Source organism: Mugil cephalus, chromosome 12 (assembly GCF_022458985.1).
Source record: "Mugil cephalus isolate CIBA_MC_2020 chromosome 12, CIBA_Mcephalus_1.1, whole genome shotgun sequence".
Lineage (NCBI taxonomy): Eukaryota > Metazoa > Chordata > Actinopteri > Mugiliformes > Mugilidae > Mugil > Mugil cephalus.
This window is the reverse complement of record NC_061781.1, coordinates 15,488,500-15,508,705: the sequence shown is the minus strand read 5'-3', so window position 1 is coordinate 15,508,705 and position 20,206 is coordinate 15,488,500. Positions and strand designations below refer to the sequence as shown.

The window sequence follows — 20,206 nt, the reverse complement described above, 5'->3', positions numbered from 1 at the left end:
TCAAAATACAAACTGTCCTTACTGATGAATTTCTCTATTATGAATGGTATTATGATAGTAGCGCTGTGGTGTCTTTCTGTACGATTATGTACAGTATATGACTATGTGTGAGACAGAATGAAAGGATCTTATAGTAGGTGGCAGATGCAGGTGAAAGAGCGTCAAGGAAATCTTTCAGGATACACAAAGCCTTTTACCCCCATGGCATGCAGCAGAGATCCCTCCCATGGGCTGTCAGAGTCAGGGCCCCTACACTTATCAGCCCATCCATTGTGAAATCAGCCGCCCTGGCCAACCATATCCATGCAAAATACACCCCCTGCATTAAACACTATTTCAATCATCCTCAACCATCTCCCTCTGCCTTCGCCCCTCTCCCTCGGCCTCTCCTCTCTCTTATAGTGAATAAACAGTTGTCACCGTCAGGTAGCTCAAAATGCAAATTGGAGACAAATGGATCCACTTGAACAGTCTTAATTACATGATATGTATTCCATGAATCACAAATGGTATAGTCCTGAAGATTCAGCAGCACAATACGTTGTCCCTTTAATAATTGATTTGAATATAATGCCACATAAAAAAGAATCACACCACACCTTCTACACTAGCTGCATATCAACCCAGGTCATGGGGCTGTGCACACCAGTAAGCATGCGCAAGTGGCAATAAAGACAAGAACCTTTTCCCTGGATGCGAAGACAACAGTCAGGTTCTTCAGGACCAAAGGCCCACTGGCGCTGTAAGAGAAGTTGACTCTGTCAAAGGAGATGGAGCCGGTACTGGGCCAATCGCTTGGGAGCTGTTTGTCCATGACCCAAGGAGCTTCACTCTCCAGATCTGCAAATTCAACTACTCTCTCCACCGAAGTCATCTACAAATAAATGAATAGATATTATTTTTTCAAGGAATTCTCATTTTTAAAGTAAATGAAAAGTTCAAAACCCCAGCTTTAGTATACTTTACCTAATTAATTTTAATTAAAGATTTTATTTCTGAATAAACAATTACCTCTACCTCCAATAGAGTCATATTATCAGGTTGAGTAATTTAGTATTCCACCACAGGTAGATTTAAATACAGATGTAAAAAACTAAATAAATTTTCTGACCTGTATTCTCATGTATTATCCAAGTAATGCAATTACAACAACATTGCAACAAGAATCTCTAAAGCAGAAGCTAAAGGTTTCTTTTTTGCATTTATACACCTATAAAACCAAGTATGTTCCCTTTAATATTATGCTCTAAGAGGTTGTGAGCAAATACATATGCTGACATAAATAAAACCAGGCTTTTACCTTAACAATCAGCACAAGTCATTTAAGTCAAATCATACCATCAACACCATGTATGCATGTCTGCATATCTTTTTTAATCAAGAATGCACTGAATAAATCTTGTGATGAATGACATTAATGAAAGTTTGAAATAGTTTCTTCATTCATAGACAACATTACTGACAAATATTAATACATATTTATTAGCTTCAATAAGAAAATATTTCAAGAAAAGGTGGAAAGGTCAATCGTAGAAATGTCAGAAGTGTTTTAATTTGGTGAAAATTTAACGAAAGGATTAATTGACTATGCAGAAAATTGTAGTTTGGTGTTGGAATTGTGTGTTTTTATTATTTTACTATATTTGTATTATTTTGTTTTCCACTGCTCTGTTAGCAGGATAAAAAGAACAAAACCCACCACATAACTGATGTTTAATGATGTCAAACTACATTTAAGTGTTCAACTGTAAATCTTCTCACCATGTTCTCGATCTCAGCGCTCTGTCGGACGCCCCACTGAAACATGCCTGTGAGTGTGATAGCATAGGACAGAGCCAGACCCACTGCACCTGGTTCCAGGCCTGTAATCAGACAAACAGTAAAACATGAAGTCAGACGTTCATGGGTTCTTTAATAATGTATCAAAGGTCAGTGATGTTCTATAAGTGTTGTGTTTTAAATAACTCTCATACAGTACCATCCCTGAGGTAAAGGCAGCCAAAAGCAGTAATGGTGACAAAAACTGAACAAATTCCATCAAGACGCACGGCGAACCAGCGGGAGGTCGTCAGGAACAAGAACCAGGCCTCTGTTAACAAATATGAACTCAAAGATTAGATCTTCTAAATATGGCCTAAATACCGAAAATACATTAATTATTATTTCTCACCTGAGTGAAGATCCTGATACTCATCAAACATCTGCTGAAACCTCTGCTGAACCCTGAAAGCACGGATGGTGCTCAAGCCTTGGAGAGAGGACGAAAGATGGGAGAAGACAGGACTTCGAGCTATAAGAAACATAAACAAGCCATTGTTAGCAAATGGAAAGAGAAAGCACCCTTAGTAACAAATTAATTCAATAAAAGTCTTTAAACTTTAGTTCTTCAAAAATATATTTGCTTCTGGGTTGTAGAGATTTAACTTCCAGTAATGATCTGATGAGTTTTGAGGGGTTCCATTTGTTACATTGTAAATTAGAAAGCATAGATTGGACATAAAGAAACGTTAAACTCGGACTTGATTTCTAGTTGTTCTGATTTAGATAAAGGCTGCATTCACTGGCCTTTTGTTTCCATTAAATAGACTCAGAAGGTCTTTCACAAAACCTAAATGTTTCCTTTGAGCTTATTAACAGAACCTTTGTTCTATTAAGACGATGAAACCTGTTGGTCAATGCGCATTTTGGGCTCTTAGCTCAGAATAAAAAGGATGAACTGAAGCCTGCTATGGCCTAGTCATGCCCACTTGGCATTTTTCTTATTGTATGTGATGTCACGAACTCCCATCTCTTGAGGAAACTGCGTGTGGCCGAGCCATAGGCCACCACCACCTTTAGCCTTTATGCTAATGACCGTGGCATTCTTCAATGGTTTATTAGCATTCCTGTGGTCCGCTTTTGTCTCCTACCACGAATGGACATGCCTACCCCCACCCAAAAAGAAAAAAAAAAATAAATACTGGTGGATTCTAGCCGCTTGATGTCCCTGGAGGTCTGCAGGAAGTAGCATCGCAGAAACAGGAAGACAACAAGAAGAGGAACAACGGGAACCAGGATCCACGGGATGATGAGGGCAGCTACCGCGATCACTCCAACCACTTGGAAGAATACCTGGGAGAGAAGGAAGGAGAGGTGTGAGCACAAATTAACAGTAAAAAACTCAAAAGCTATTCCTGTGTGGGCGACCACCGGCCAGGACCATTTCTTGAAGTTGAACAAGAGAAAATCTTTCAGCTACGTTTGCGAGAGGCCATCGCAGGTGTACAGTAAGGTAACAGCAGGTTGTGGGACTGAGCTTATGTGACTCACAGTGTGAAAGGAAAGCGATCGCAGCGCTAATTCTCACTTAGTAGCAGGTGAGAATTTACCACTTGGCCACTGCAGCTCATATCCCTCGCTCTCTTGGGCTTTCCCTTCAACACTTCTGACCTGTAAGCCTCCCTGGCAGAGCAGCCAGCCAACAGGCATGGCCACAGTGACTGGCAGAGAGCTCTGGGAACCACACTGTGGGTGTCTGATACATCACACACTCAAACCGCACAGGCCTCAACAACACATGACTCATCACCCGTGTTAATGGCTCTCTGTGACACATCTATACCAGGGTATCAGAGCCGCTTTAACAAGAGTGGACACAGTGACAGTTATCAAAGCAAACATCCGCACTCTGTTTAAAAAAAAGAAAAGAAAATACAAGCGTCTGATAACTGTGACCATTAATATTAAAAGGCTTTTAGTGTAGCCCATCTGTTGTGGTAGTTATCAGTTACATTGAAGCAAATAAGGCTATAAGGCACTTGAGTATTGTACACACAACGACACAACTCTGACTTTAAGTATTAATTTTTAATTATTAGTATAATTTGCAGATTAGACCTTTATATACACATGTGGATTAAATATAAGAAAAGTCATTGCATTAAAATGAATAAAGGTAAAAAAATGATGCAATAAAATGATTCATGACACTTCAGTCAAGCAATGCACTATAATTTTGACACACTTTGAGAATTTCCACTATATTTTTGATAGAAATATTGCGCTTTTCATCTCCTACTGTACATTTATCTGTGGTTTTCCCCAAAAAATGTTATATTTCATATTTGATTGATATGTGATTCTTTACCTTCTCTTAAGTTCTCAAGCAACTTCATGTAAATTTAAGTTAAGAGTGTTTTTTTTAATGCATGTGTGGTATCCATACTCTTGCGTTTAATACTTCTTCCACCCCTCAACTTGTGTGAGACCACCTCTTCTTAACTAAAAGGTGTGCCATGTTACTTTTTTTTTATATCGTCGATTGATACACGATAAAAGCGAAACCTCACACCCTGAAATTAGATGCATCCTAAGACATGAATGCTAAAACGTGAAGATTAGGATCGTACCGCTACCTTCAGTGGTCTCACACTGGCCCACAGAAATGAAAATTTAATTTAGAACCTTAATTACGGATGTTATCTGCCACTTAAGCACACATTTAAGCATGATCACTTTCAGTGTAGCTTTATGACGAAAAGCTACTCAATTCCATTTGCAGTTCAGATAAGAGGGAATTACGAGTCTAACCGTTGCTGTAGTGGAGCCCACACAATCAAACAGTGAGTCGAAAAGCTACTGAGCACAACTGATCCCGAGAATTTCACAGTACATAAGTTTCAATCTTAGCCCTGATGGAAGGCTACCAGACTGCAAAGTAAGATGATGGCACACAGGCCATTACTGCGTGTTATCCAGCCTTCCCTTGAGGGGATCAAATATGAACTGAACAAACGTCTTATCGTGTATACCGTTTTTCTTTCACTCCCCCAGCTGATGACTGGTGACACCGACACTGCTCAGTCACGTTTGCTTAATTTGAATCCTAATTGGGCCCATTTCGGCGGCGGCCACGAAGGTCTGAGTCAGGTCGGCTTATCTGACAGTGGGGTCATCTAAGGGGACAGAGGAGGAACGGGAACCGTTAGATAGAAGTCTTCCCTCCTCCTGCTCCCCAGGGCCCGCTGTCGCCAAGGCCCCGTTTGATGTGATCCATTTGCGTGGTTGGGCGCTTATCGTGTCAGCATCGGGTACACCGTGGCCCCCACCCACACTACACACAGATGACTCCGATAAGCGATCCTACAAGCGTATACACCTCACCCCCTCAGACCACATCCATATCTGCTGGAAACCACACAGGAACAGAAAACTCCCAAAGCCACATCCCGCTGCACATAAAAGTGGATAAAAGGATGAAAGGTTTTGTATACAAACAGTTTAAATAAAGAATTACCGCTAATAGCTCTTTAGCAAGAAAAGAAAGCTACCGCACGCATGTGATTCAGTCATTCAAGCAGACTGGGCACGCTGCTGTGTCCAAAGACCATTCAGATCTCTGCTGACCCTAATTGCTTTATTTTCTCAATGATTCTATCAGCTCTTTGATGTCCAAATAAATGTAGAAAATTGAAGTTAATTGCTATATTTGTGTTCGGCAATGATAGCGACTGTTGTTCCACAGCACAAAATAAACACTTTGCTTTAATTAAACATCCCTCCGGACACAAGGAATCATTATGCTTTTTACAACCTCTTTTTCATCCTCCCTTTATTTACTGACAGTGTGCGATATTTGCTACTGGGAAAAAAAGTGCAAACAAAACAGGAAATGAGGGGAGAGCACAGTAAAGAAACAATTCTCAAAAGAAGTCCTCTGTCATTGCTGGAATTTTCTTTTCTTTTTCTTTTCTACTCCACACTTTCCGTGACAGAGCGGCACAATAAGTTGCAAGGGTCAGTGGTACTGAAACAAAACAGGGCTGTTCCACTTGGGCTCAGGAACAATAGAAATGACCCGGTCCATTCTACTCGGTGTTTGGGCTTTATTTTTGCATTAAATGCCCAGATGCTGCGGCTTTTCTTTAGGAGAAATGACTGTGGACACCTCCTTCACATTTTCCCTTTCTGGGCTATTTTCACTTCATAAAGCTGCAGTCAATGTGTTTTGTGTGCGGTGAGGAGGGTCTGACACATACTGTGGTGGTCTCAGTCGCTGTCTACATTGGTGGCTCAAGTAGTCCTAGGATTAGGCCTTTGTGTGCTGTGAAAAGGTAAAAGAAAGTCACTTATTTGGGCTCAGTCAAGCTGCTGATTTCCAACCCCATTTTGGAAATAAGAGAAAGGCTTTGAAATGTGGTCTCTCACTCTCTTGCCCTCTACTATAAATCACTAGTGTCCGGCACATTCATTCATTCATGCATTCATTCGGCAACTGCTTCTCTCTCTGAAACAAAACATTTTCAAATACACATAAAAAAAACAATTCACACATAGAAAGGTCGCATTATCTTCATCATATTGACACGAGAAGAGATTCTCGATTAGTTTGAGACTTTGTTATGTAAGTTTCCCAGACTGAAAAGGACCCTGGTCTGTGTGTCTGAGTCAGAGCAGCTGAGGTGTTGGACCGCAGCATCGCGGGAGACCACACATACACACACTGGAAGCATTTGCTGGCCAGTGCTCGCCATCAAATGACCATGTGTGGTATTGCCGAGCGGTCAGTTAAGTACACCCATAAGCATGGCCACATAATGATGTTTTCTTGTGTTCTGGTTTATTTTTACACCGATTCATCAAGCGAGTGAATGAAACAAACAGGATAGTTCGTCTCAAGGCTTCTCAAATTTCTGTGTCACATCTATTTTTCACCTTGTGCGAGAAGACAATGCCACTGTCATAAAACAATGCTCAACGAGGATGTATGGGGCAGCCTATATATTTCCACACGGGGCCATCTTCTGTGTTTCTCAGGATAACCTTTGTAACGCCTGGAGCCAGTGCATTCTTCGCTTCTTCTGTCACCGGCGTGGTAAAGAAGCAGAGAAAGCCGGTGAAATCCCATCCTGCAGCACTCACGGTTACGTCAGCAGTTCTCATATCCCACAAAGCCACTGAAGAGGCCTGACACACAATGTGCCACAATATACAGACTCACACAACGATCCACCCGCCAGTGTTTTTAGACAATGGCCATCTTCGCTCCGTGTTTGTGTGCAGCTTCGCTCCTTCTGTGCTGGGTTTGCATCAGTTATTCTTTCCCATTTTCTTTCTCTAAAGACTGTATGATTTATTACTGTAATTTATCAATCGTGAGGTGACGTTTGTGAATCTTAATACACAATAACTTTGGAGGGAGGGGTTAAATGAAGGTAATTGTTATAAATATACTGACAAACTGAATGTGCGAGGACAAGAAGGGCTATATATGCAGTGCAGGACCTCACAGTTAGTGGTGTGACTTGGTCAAGGGCCTTCACACAAAATCCACTGAAAGACCCCTGTGCTCACCCCTTATTGTTTTGCCGTCCTCCTTTGCCCCCTCTGTGAAAACAGAGGCAACCCAGGATTTAAAGGTCAAGTCCACACAAAAGCCAACAGTCCCCAAAGCTTGAGGTGTTTTTAATTGACATTTCTGTCTTTGTGTCCTGACCATAAAGAGGGAGGAGAAAGAGCCTTTTTCCCAATATACTAAATTACTACTAAATGAGACCTGTGAAAAAAATAGGGCTCTGGGGTGGATCCAGGTTAGCCCAGCTGGAGGGGAATCCCCTTGTTAGGCGGGTGGGGTGGGGTGGGGGCAGAGCTGAAGGGCTGTGAAGTACTTACTCCACCATAAAGGGGGAGGCTCAGGCACAAATCCCAACACAGAGACGGCCTCTCTCCATAGAAAAAGATAAACCAGTTAGGGCATTGTTTATGAAGTTTCACTTTATTCCCCCCTGACAACCATTTAGACAATGACTATGGGGAAGTGTCCCTCTGCGAATGAGCAACAATAGTGAAGATCAGCAGCTTTTCTGAGCAGCTAATACTTTGATGAAAAAAAAAAGAGTGAAAACTTCTTCCTGAAAGCATTAAAGACTGCTCCATGAAAGACACCTGCCAACAAGAGCAGAAAACAGCACAAACAAAAGTGCTTTGTCCAAAGGATGGCACCTTTGTCTACTACACAATCACCACTAGTTTCTGCTGCAGCAAAACAACACCTGAAACAATGTGCGCATTACAAAACCAGTCTAATTTTGACACAGCCTGCTCTTCATTTATTAAGAGCCATTATTTACTGCAGTGATGTACCTGTAAACAGTGTTGCTCAGACAGACGAGTTTAAAAGTAAAGCTATACTTTACTTTATATACACACATCTGTTTTCAGTCATGACACAATTCACTTTCACTGTTTCACTTGGACCTATGGGCCCTCTACAAAGTTATTTTTTTACTTAAACCATTATTCACCTTATTATCAAAATGAGGGGAACTATAGCAGACAAAAAGCTATTGTGCGTATGATCTTTTGTGCTTTCAGCATTTAAGATGGCTTTTGTCTACTGTGAGATGGGTATCTGCCACAAACATCACTCAGGCATTGTGGAGGGGGGATTCATTTTCAGCGCGTCTTTGTTCTATTCTTTGGCCCGAACCAAGGAGCCACGCCTGCTCCTCTACCTCGAATTGTGCAGCTAACATTCCCTTCTTTGTGGCGCTAGGTGCATGAGTTGGCTCATCTCCGCAGGCTTTCGTGGGAGATGGCTGTCACGGTGGCAGGGTGGCGTTTGGTAACCTTACCTGGTTACGCACCAGGGTGGCCCTTGGCTACCAGGCCAGTGGGACTGTAAAGCATTAGGTGAATTCTGATAAAAAGGGAAAGTCCTGCTCTGAATCTGTTCCAACTGGACCCCCCCTCCTCCAAGTCCACCACTGCAGCCACATATGCAGCCTGCACTTTTTTCTTTTTGCCAGTCAACATCCTTGTTACATCCTCCCCACTGTCCCCCACCACCACCAACCTGACCCATTATCAGGTGGCTTTCTTTCCTCTTTGGTGCCTTTCTGTCCCCCAATCACTTGCTTAGCCTTCGTACACATTCTCTGAAGATGCCACTTCTGTTGTGTCACACTCGGTGCCACGCCCTCAGCCTATGTGCACACTTTTATTAAATCTGTGCAGGCGCTGGGCCGCGCTGGCGGGTAATCCTACAGTAATTGTTTCCAGATTAGGGGACCCGGACCACAAAGCAGGTTTAGCCAGGCATGAAATGGCCTCCCCATGCTGCAGAGCCAGCGACCAAACCTGCCGAGGTGAGACTCACCTGGATAAAGTCCACAAACGTCCATGGAAGCAGGGAGTCCAGGTAACCAATGTCCTTTGAAAACCTGTTGAGGATTCTTCCTGAGAAACAACACAAAAGAAAAACAGATTAGACAAGACCACAATAAATCTCTCTATAATAGAATAACAAAATTTTGATATATTGGTCATAAAGATGTGCATTCAAAATGATCGCACTCAAAAGGGCTGAAAAATAAATGGTGCTTTGGGTATTTATCAAATAATATATTTACAGTTAAACTATAAGACCAAATCAAATACAGATATACTTTATCCATTAGCTACTCTGCAACCACAAAAAAAATATATTTTGTTTCAATTTCCATCAGTCACACTATACTATTGAGCAACGGTTACCAAAGTCCCGTCCAGTTTCACAAAACAGAGCTTATACATTGAGTGTGATATCAGATAGAAAACACAGGCCTATCTAGATTAAACAATGAGTCATTATTTGTCTAGCGTTTCATAAAGACTGCCCTACTCTTGGCTGAATATGTGAGGGAAGCTTTTGTCTGGAAACAAAAGGGCAACAGAAGCTGCGTACCTGCCTTTATCCTCTGACTGGCAGTGTCAGTGACGTTAATTGAGTTGCCTCCAATCTGCTCAGGTGTTCATTATTTTGGCTGGTGCTCTGCAGGTGCTGTGGCAGCCCTTTATTGTCACTCCCTCAGTAACTTTGCTCCCCTATTCTGATCCCACAGAACATAAGATTACACTCCAGCTGCTTTCACACACTGTTTATTGCAGGGTCAGTGATAGCCAACCCCCACAGTACACTTCCTAAAGGCAAGCAAAGGCAGAAAGGCGTTTTACTATCTCTGTCCCTGAAGGAAGTCCTCTCAGAGGCAGAAAACAAACAGCAGAGTGGTGCCAGCATAGCCGCAGCGAGAGGTGGACTTACATTAAGCGGCACAAAACAAGTTGCGGATGCGCCGCCTGTTGACAAGCATTTATTTCTCCTGTCAAAATGTACTCGAGAAGCCAATTGTTTCTCTCCATGGCACATTGAAGGAGGAGAATGCAAATAAAACAGCGCGCACTAATTTAGGGCCAAACTCTAGATAAAGAGAAACTAACAATGTGAGAATGCAGATGAGTTCGTCTGGGCCCTCAGAATAGGGCATGAAACGTGGTGGGACAGAGAGGGAGGAACAGCTGAGCGGCCTATTGGCAGAATGTGGTGGTATGGAGCTCTGGAGGCAGGTTGGAGCCATCGCACCGCTGACCTAGAAGTTGCCTCCCAGCCTCAGAGTCGGTGCTACAGAGGTGGGCCCTGTAATCACCTCTCTCCACGGCCGTAAGCAGCTTACAGCTTTATCCAAAATGCCGCACCCGCCTAAAAACATGCATGCAGACGAGGCCGGGCTCCCCATAACAGCCATTGCATAAACCCAGCCAGAGCATTATTCCCCGCAACAACCCAGCAATGCTCCAAATCAGCACTGATTCAAAGTCAAGTGGCGTAAGCATGTTGTACACTTGGAGGCAGACTAATCTTATTCACAGTATGAGTGCCCCTTTAGCATACAGACATCCCGAGGGGAGGGTTCAAGCGAAGGGGTAGAGCTGCTACTACACCGCTGTAAAATATCGGCGCTTTGGACTGAGAATGGGGGGCGTACTTATCAAACTGTGTTTGTGGAAAGATTCAATAATATTTGATGTTATTTTACTGTCTAAGCCATAGATGACCCAAATTCATGCATATCTGACAAACAATGCTGGTAAGAAAAGGATAGGTTTCTGCGGGTTACATCATACCATGGTTGGAGGGTGTTAGAGCAGAGAACATCACTCAGCTATCAGCTGTTTGACAAGCGGCTCAGTTAACAGTTTCAGAGGGAATGAAGTAAAGACCCATCTCCATCTTGCACAGACCATAGAGGGGATACATTACAGTGATGCAGTTACACAAAGACATTCACTGCATGGAAATGCCTATGAGGTAAGATCGGCATGGGACAATGGCTTCAATCACTCTGGGTGGTTGTCAACAATATCACCTATTGTGTACAGAGGGGTATAGACGTTTCAGGATATCAGCAGCATTAGTATCAAACAATTTCTCATGCTTTAGGACTCCAGGGGTGATTTGCACCACTTTTCAGGCTCAGGAAATATCAAGCCCTCCCAACTAAGGTGGCCTCTTAGGTGGAGATATTAGGTGAGCAGGGCCCCCAATCACTCTTAAAGAAGTGGAACAGTGGGGTCCGACTAGAGCAAGGCGTGTGGCAAATCGCTGTTCCCTGTAAACATCAAGATAAGGGGACGACTCAGAGCCGCTCCATGTGTGGGCCCCAGTGCAGTTGGAAGAGCCTTTCAGTGAGGCAAGTGCGATAATGAAGGAATACTGGGGAGGGGGCTGCCAAGGCTGGAGGTGGCACAGCTCACCTGCACTTCCATGAAGGGCCCAGAGGCCTGGGGCAGCCTCCCACCGCCGGCGCCTTGCTGCCAATACTAATACATTCTAAATCCATTCTCTTCGCTCACACCGCCAGGCTCCTGCAATCTCCTCTCCTTCCCTTTCATGCAATTAAATAGTGGAAGTGCCGAGCGAGGGGGAGCCCTATCAGCCATACTGCACACACACACAAGGCTCCATCTCCACATTCAATTTACACACCTCGATATCATCATCCTCTCTGCAGTACTTCGTTCCCTTCACTCTTAACACTCTTGCATTCCAGCCCTGAAATACAGACATTAAAAACATTGCCTCTGTAGACACAATTAGAATCTCACATCAGTGACTACAGAAGATCTAATGCTCCCTGCGTCAACATAAACTGAGTGACACCTAGCTCTGAGACGGCCCACTATGCTGATGTGAAAAGAGGACGGTAGATGTGTGTGTGTGTGTGTGTGTGTGTGTGTGTGTGTGTTGACTGAAACTCCACTCCTTGACTGTGCTGATGAGCTGAAGCCTTGGCCTGCAGTCTCTGAGGGGATTAGCCCACTCAATGACACTAAATTACAGGGATCAACATCAGCTCAACACGTCCACCGCTGTCTCTGCCGCTCTAACTGAACAGCTGTCAAACGTCTAAACACGTCACCAAAATTGCGCTCGTTTAAAAGTGAAATAAATTCACGTGAGAAACGGCCGCTCGCGTTTTTATCGTCTTCATCGGGTTATCTCGAAACATATCAAACGGCATTGTTAAAATATGTAAAGGTTTTAATCAGCAAAGGCGACAACTTGGAAATCATCTATCTCCACACAGCGCAACAGATAACACAGACAAATGTGTCAAACGGCGCAGAGGCATTCAGTGACAGATACAGAAGAGCTTCAATACCTCTCCATCAATCATAATTCACCACAGCTGTACTCTATTGTTATAAACCACATTCACAGCATAACAAATAAGACCTTTGTGCAGTGACGCTTGAAATGGTAACCTTTAACTCTGAGGACGGCTATCAAACACTGGGCCTGTTCAACAGCAGTGGCACACCTATCACTTACACATGTAAACAGTTGTCAAATCCTTAACAGCGCATGGGGCACACGGTTACAAATTGCTCACTCGAATGGCAAGACAGTTGCGGATGCGGAAGCTGTGATGGAAGTGGCTGTTGTTGTGTGAAGGGGAAAAAATGTTTAGACAGAAGAAAAGCTTTAAAGACGGTGAAGAGAATCCGGTAGATGTGACGACAGCTGCCTTTGTGCTGTTGTTCTCTGTAAGACTTTACTCAAAAGGAGGAATAGATTGGAAAATACAGAGCAGAAGAAGAATGATAAAAAAAAAAACAATGAGAATATGTGGAATTTATTTATATTGTATATATTATATGGCCACATTCACAGCTAATCTACCAGTGAATGCACAAACGTCAAAAGAAACACAGACTCCGGGACAGTCGTCTACAAATCCAGTCAAACACAACACTGTTTGCCAGCTTTGGAGGCCGAGCTGTAATGACTGGACTGGTCACACAATGGTTACTGATAGCAGCACAACAGCAATCAGATAGCAGTGTCTGTTAAGTCTCTCCTTTGCTGCACTATTAAACAGATTATTACATTATTCAAAGTGTTTGTTCTCCTCCTGAGCATAGATTACCAAGCACGGCACACCCAGATAAGCTGCCAGGTAGTCCCAGTGCACAACACAACGGCAGCAGGAGAAACAAAAGTGGTGTTTGCTCCAAACACAGTTTTGCAAAGGAAAGCTTTATCGCTACACCCACTTCTAGTGCCAGTAGAAACCGCAAGCTCCCGAACACCCTCAAATCATATTTAGACTTGTGTTAGCAGCTTATTATGACTCATTATACAGATACAAGTTTCCTTCTTGTTGAGAATTCCCACCCGAGCTGATTGTGTTGTACACGCATGTCACTATGAAGAGATTAGGCTGAGTAATTATCTGCTGACAGGTGAACAATGCTCCAGAAAAATTAAAGTTATCAAAGTGGGGCACTTGACAGTTGACTTTGGATGTGAATGACAGATTGTAGTGACATTATTTCACCTAATTAAAAAAGGTGTTCAATTACTACAAGAAAATTGCAGGGATTAGATATCGAGAAAAAAAAAAAACACATCTGGTAATAAATTAAATCTTGCTCCATCTTCTCCCAGCTTTATTTGTTTCTGTTTTAAACAGCGAGGTAACTGTGTGCTGCAGGGGGAAAAAAAAAACACACAGCAGCACTCCCTGAGACGTATTTGAAGTGTTTGCTCACTTTTAAAATCATGTCCATCTGCTCACTCCACTGACCCCGCAGCTCCAGCCCGCACAGCTAATGAAATAATCGGAATTTCTGATACAGCGAGCAAATCAAATACGTCTGTATTTACACAGCTCTAAAATCCAAACACAACATTGTCCAAGATCTACTGCAAACAGTACTTATTCAGTCTCATTGTTTGCTTTTTTTTTTATGGGCTTATAGCAAAAAAAAAAAAAAAAGTACTCTTTGCTCATTTTAAATGCATTATGGCTAAATATTATGTCATATTACAAGCTGTTACACTGAACCGATATCTTGGTTGCACTGATTTTACTACCGGCACTGACTTTAATGATGTCAGCTGATTCACTGTCAAATTTTAAACCCTATAAACTGAATTTCTTCATTATTATACATTTAAGGTTCAGGGATTTCTATCAGTTATTTGATTTATTTTCAGTGAAGGCACATTTCACTATTTTAAAATCTTTGAACAAAACAAAAAAAATATAAAAAATTAAAAATATAATTTATCATGCTGAACTTGATGCTCATGACAAACTAAGGGGAAAGCATTTCGATGGTTGTGGGGGAATCAAAACATGTCACGAAGCAAGTAACATTCTGCTCTCTAGTGGTGAAACAACCACTCTTGCAGCTGGTTCACCTGGATGTTAACATCTCATATTCATTTTATCATATCTGTATAACGATTATATAAATATGAGCTTAGCTATTAAATGTGGAACTTGATAAGCTTGTGAGCCTCTTACCAATCGGGTTGACGTCGAAAAAGTGTATGGAGGTCCGGAGGATGGCGTTAAACATGTTGTTGTGTAGGGTTTGGGCCGAGCTCACCAGGACGTTGAAGAAAACCAAGCTGCGGATGAAGCCAAATACAACTGAAGAAGCTGTTAAACCTGACAAAAACACAGAGAGACATGGCCGTGAATAATGCTACGCTTGTAGCTTTTACACATGGCGAACCTCTTAGGCATATTGTATGACAGATATGGTCCACTTTATCTTTTTACTGTTGGATGCTGCTTTATGACTGAATACTGAGCCTGAAAGAGTGAAGAGGCTGAGAGTCACAAGGAGACAATCAGAGCAATCCAACAGCAGAGAATAAGAAATGCACTGCTATCTCCCTGTACAGCTGAGGCCCAAATACACATACACTGGGCCTTGAAGGCCTTGGGTCACAGCCAAAGAACTGTGGATCAGTTCATTGAATGACTGCCGTATTCAGAGCCCCAACAGTACACAAGATGCAATGCGCGCTCAGTGAGCTTCACCTGCGTAAACACCTAGGTACAGGTCAAGGTCCAGCTGCCGAGGGAAGCTGCCATTGAGGTGCTCTGTCACACCGATGTGCTTCTGTTCAGAGGCCCTGTTCAGTCACAAAAGACACAAAAATCCACAAGGACAAATAAACTAAACGAACAAAGAAAGCTGCAACGCGATGACACAATACAAAACACCTTACCCCTATCCTGAAGTACAAGGTCAGTTTCAACAAGTGACAGACAATGTCAAGAAAAACAGTTAGATTCACTTGTCTTCTATAAAATCATCAACCATTTTCAGTCTGAGAATATGTGGCAGTTTGGCTTAAAAATTTTATATTTTCTTTTCTCAAGGATTCACATTTTTCACAGGGAGTAAGAAAAGCAAATCTCACCAGCATGCAAGCCACCAGTCCTGCAGAACAAACGTGACCTAAACGAGACACACAAATATTATTTATTAAATCAAACATCAACGCAAGGAAAAGAAAACTGACTAGATCATTTAATTTTACACAAAATTCACTTAAGATTAATTTCACATTGTTTTATGCTACAAAAATACACAACATATGAATTGAAAAGAATTAACTCACATGTGCTACTACATTGAGTAAAAGGAGGACCAAGAGCACCAGGAAGTTGGCGCCTGCAAGGAAATATTTCACATATATATGCAGGCCGACGTTTCCTTCTAAGCGGCTTTCCTCTTCTGTTGGTTGCACTACCTACAGATAGACACTAGTGTCAATGCCAGTCATCCAGCAGCACTTCAAATCTGTCTGTAATGAACAGCACTGAAAAGGTGAGTATCTTCTGCTCTCTAGTGGTTGAAAGGCTGCACAACAAGCATTTATCTCCAGACTTTTTAGGCTTTTTATATGTATTAATTCAATAATCTGCTTTTAGCAATTATATTTAAGTTTTTATGAATAATGACAGAAACATACCTCTGCATGTGGCTGATGTGCCTCAATCAAAGAGTACCGAGAGGAGGCAAGGGAGGACATAGAGGACATTGAGTTGTCAGAGAGTGCGTGGGGGAAGCAGGAGACAGTGCCAGGGATGGGGGTAGTGGTTTGCCTCTCCTCTTCCTGGTCATTATCCTCTTTAAGCAGGGAGGTGAAATCTAGTCCGGAGCCCTGCAATTCACTGTAGGTCCCCTGAGCCACCATCTGGCCCTGACAGAGAGACGAATATACAACAGCCATAGAAGCTTCAGCATCTGTAGGTGACATACTGTTCAACTAATATGACATGAGTTATAGGTGCTGCATTTGTTATTTCTATGCAAGTATGTATAGAAATGCCAACATCTACAGAAATTCAAATCCTGATGTTCAGCAACGAACAGGAAACTAAAGCTACACTAAACACAGCCCTACTCAAAAATAAACAATAGATTAGGAAGAACTAGTTATTGTTGGTCCATTTCTGCACGACACTCCCTTTTATTAACATTTCCTCCTTGGGATGGTGTTTTACTGGAGTTAAAGGAGGATCTTTTCTTGTCCCTTTACAACCACATTGTAGGATAACACTCCTCACCACAGCCTTCATATTATCAGTGAGTTCACTACTCAAACGGCCTCCACAGTTGCCACATCTTTCATTCGCATATAATTGATAGAATATGGAGAAACAGGAGACTTAAAGCATAATGGTGCTGCTGAAATGCCAGGAATTATTCCAGCACCTTGTAGAATCTATGCCACAGAGAATTAGAGCAGCCCGATACTAATAAAGCGTACCTAATTATGTGGGTGGCAGGGATGTGTTTTGTTAGTTTTTTGAATAATTGCGTGGACGTTCCTGTACTGAGAAATAGCAAAGTGGACATAAGAAATGCTACAATGCAGTGGCTGTAAACTGTGTGTTTGTTCATAAATGAAAATACTTCAACAGCATTTTTTGGCGCAAAAACAGAATTATAGTCTAGAATACTGTATTTTATTATTATTATTTTTTAATAAGGAAAATATTTTTTTCTGACCACATTTATTTGACTAGCAAACACACATTCACTTACCTCCTTTAAGACAATAATGTGATCTGCAGCCTTGAGATACTGTAGCTGATGAGTCACCAGGACACGAGGCTTCTTCTTTAACAGTCCACAAATGCACCTGGTGAGAAATAATATTTGTGTAGAAAAAAATAGCAGATTTCTGTTTTTATTCTTTTTATTGATGAGACGTTGGTAACAGGACTTACTCTTCAAAGAGGTGCCGGCCCACCTCGGCATCCACAGCACTGAGCGGGTCGTCCAGCAGGTAGATATCTGCATCGTGATACACTGCTCTAAAAATACAAATATGTTGAGGTTATCTCGGTTACAAAGAAATAAGTGTATTACCGTACTGTTATTCATCACACCTTGCTAAGCTGACCCTCGCCTTCTGTCCTCCGCTGAGGTTTGCCCCTCTGTCTCCAACCATTGCCAAGTCACCACCCGGCAACAAATCCAAGTCCTGGGCAGCAGCCAATATAACTTTACTAGATATTCACATTCACTACGACCCAGATGAGCTAAAACCAATAATTCAACTACACAGAATGAAAATACAGCAGGCGCATGATAAAAGGGAACTCTCACTCTCTTAAGGGCGCAGGCTCTCAGAACTCGATCATATTTCTTGGGGTTGAGCTCTTTGCCAAATAGGATGTTGCTTCGAATTGTCCCATGTAAAATCCAGGGCTGCTGAGATGTGTAGGTCAGGTCTCCTTTGACTTTGACCACACCGCTTTCATGACTCAGCTCTCCCAGTATGGCACTGAGGAGAGAGGACTGGCACAGACAAACAGAAATATAGATTCAAACGACAATTTTGACTTGTTGATCGTCAAAACCACTGGAAGTCACAATGGAACTATAGTCTGAAAGCATTTAGCTTAGCTTAGCATAAACATCACTATGAATATAGCTATGCAAAACCCCACTCCCAGTAAACTGTCATCTGTGTTTGTGTCCTAAGTAACCTTCAGAGACTGGCAGGCTACTTTGAACCTGGTGTTAAATACAATTACTGTTCAGTAAGCAAAGTACTTAAAGTGCATGACTAAACCTGAGACTAGAGAACAGACCTGACCTTTCCAGCTCCAACAGGTCCGATTACTGCCAGGAGTTGCTCGGGTCTCACTGTGAAAGACACGTTCTGTAAAGTTGGAACTTCAAAACGCTGTAAGACAAAGTAAAATAACTGGGACACAGTCATGTAAAGTCTTATATAGTTCAATCCCACAAAATTGGCCCAGAGCCTCCAGCGAGGGGTACAGAGATTGCACATGACGGATATTTAAGAATACATCTAACCTTATCCCAGTAGCATATTAAATCCTGAACCTTCACTATACAGTCCTTCTTCTCTGTCACAGGAAGTCCAAGATGATGAGGAGCAACTTCATCCAGCAGAAGAAATTTCTTAAAGTAGAACACATGTAAAATAGAACACATTTTTTATATAACTCAACACCCATATTTATTGTAAATAAAGCCTCTGCCTGATGTAATAACCTTTATCCTCCGGATGCTGATGAGACACTCGGAGATCTTCTCTATGGCATAGGGAAAAAAGAGCGTGATGGTGAGTCTGACCGCCCCGTAGAGGGAAACAGCCATGAACACTCTGCTAGCAGACAGCTCGTTTCCTGTCAGTACGTAAACGCAGATGGTCACGAAGATGATGACCTTGCTGGCCATGAAAAACGACGCCATGTTGAGGCCACGCAGGTAAGAGCTTTTCATGATCTTGGAGATTTCCATTCTGTAACAAAACAAAATATGTTATTAAATCTAGTTTTACATGTTAGATGGTTTTATAATAAAATGATCTATTTTTGACTGATTACAGCTACGATAACCATAAAATAAAATGAGACATCGTGCAATAATGTTTTATTGGTCCCCTTCTTTAAGAAAGGGGACTAGAGGATGCATTCCAACTACAGGGGATCACACTCCTCAGTTTCCCTGGGAAAGTCTACGCCAGGATGCTGGAAAAGAGGGTCGGATCAATAGATGAACCTCAGATATCGAGGAGGAACAATGCGCTTTTTGTTCCTGGCATGGAACCATGGACCAGCTCTTTACCCTCGCTACGGTGCTGGGGGGGGAATGGTGATTTGTGGTCTGTGGATCTGGAGAAGGCTGATGCAGAGTGGGCGGGCTCAGCCTTAGAGATAGGGTTAGGAGCTCGGACACTTGGGAGGAGCTCGAAGTAGAACCGCTGCTCCTTCATATCGAGAGGAGTCAGCTGAGGTGGTTCGGGCATCGACGACTCGATAATGTTTCTATTCATTTGTTTTATGTGTATTTATGCTGCTGTGCATTATTTGGATGTTGTTGTGGGCTCTTTTGTGACCTCTTGGATGAGTTGTTGCTGCTCTCACTGTGGTTTGCTGGAGTCCCAAAGCTTTAGAAATGGCTTTATAACCTTTTCCAGACTGATAGATCTCAATTACTTTATTATTTGTTCCTGAATTTCATTGGATCTTAGCATGATGTCTGGCTTTTGAGGATCCTTAAGTCTACTTCACTTTGTCAGACTAGTCCTATTTAACTGATTTCTTGTTTAAGAACAGTAATCAGGCCTGAGTGTGGCTAGAGAAATTGAACTCAGGTGTGATAAACCAGTGTTTTGTTTTAATGTAGGTTTGGACTTTTCCTCTTAATATTAAAATCATTCATTTACAAACTGCATCTTGTGTTTACTTGTGTTATATTTAAATTAGTTTGATTATCTGAAACATTAAGGTGTGACAAACATGCAAATAAGATAAATCAGGAAGGGGCAAACACTTTTTCATTCCAATATTATTAAGCTTTATCATGATTAGAAAAAAACACAAACTGCTGGATCTATGCAAAATTAGATCTGCCATACCTTCTGACCTCATCCACCAGTGCACCAAAGGGCTTCTCCCAGCCGTACATCTTTATAACTCGGATCCCAGAAATGACTTCATTCATTGTGCGAATTCTCTCATCTGTCAACACTGCTGTTTCATCCCTAAAACAGAAGACACAAACTGCAGCAATCGGAGCAAGTCCAACAAAGATGGAAACGATACTGTACGTC

The 20,206-nt window shown here is 42.2% G+C and overlaps 1 protein-coding gene across 1 annotated transcript in view; it reads right to left on the bottom strand.

The window, feature by feature from the left end:
• The window catches only part of LOC125018248 (ATP-binding cassette sub-family C member 4-like), a 32,512-nt gene that overhangs the window by 9,107 nt on the left and 3,199 nt on the right, over positions 1–20,206 (bottom strand). The window contains exons 7-25 of the mRNA XM_047602035.1: positions 20,012–20,137; positions 18,643–18,892; positions 18,442–18,549; positions 18,218–18,307; positions 17,725–17,916; positions 17,505–17,599; positions 17,343–17,429; positions 17,158–17,254; positions 16,079–16,309; positions 15,725–15,856; positions 15,524–15,561; positions 15,138–15,232; positions 14,613–14,759; positions 9,137–9,216; positions 2,961–3,111; positions 2,171–2,290; positions 1,979–2,089; positions 1,762–1,862; positions 683–874 (exon numbers count right to left, since the gene is read on the bottom strand). Coding sequence (XP_047457991.1) covers positions 683–874; positions 1,762–1,862; positions 1,979–2,089; positions 2,171–2,290; positions 2,961–3,111; positions 9,137–9,216; positions 14,613–14,759; positions 15,138–15,232; positions 15,524–15,561; positions 15,725–15,856; positions 16,079–16,309; positions 17,158–17,254; positions 17,343–17,429; positions 17,505–17,599; positions 17,725–17,916; positions 18,218–18,307; positions 18,442–18,549; positions 18,643–18,892; positions 20,012–20,137 — 2,443 coding nt within the window. The remainder of the gene's footprint in view (positions 1–682; positions 875–1,761; positions 1,863–1,978; positions 2,090–2,170; positions 2,291–2,960; positions 3,112–9,136; positions 9,217–14,612; positions 14,760–15,137; positions 15,233–15,523; positions 15,562–15,724; positions 15,857–16,078; positions 16,310–17,157; positions 17,255–17,342; positions 17,430–17,504; positions 17,600–17,724; positions 17,917–18,217; positions 18,308–18,441; positions 18,550–18,642; positions 18,893–20,011; positions 20,138–20,206) is intronic.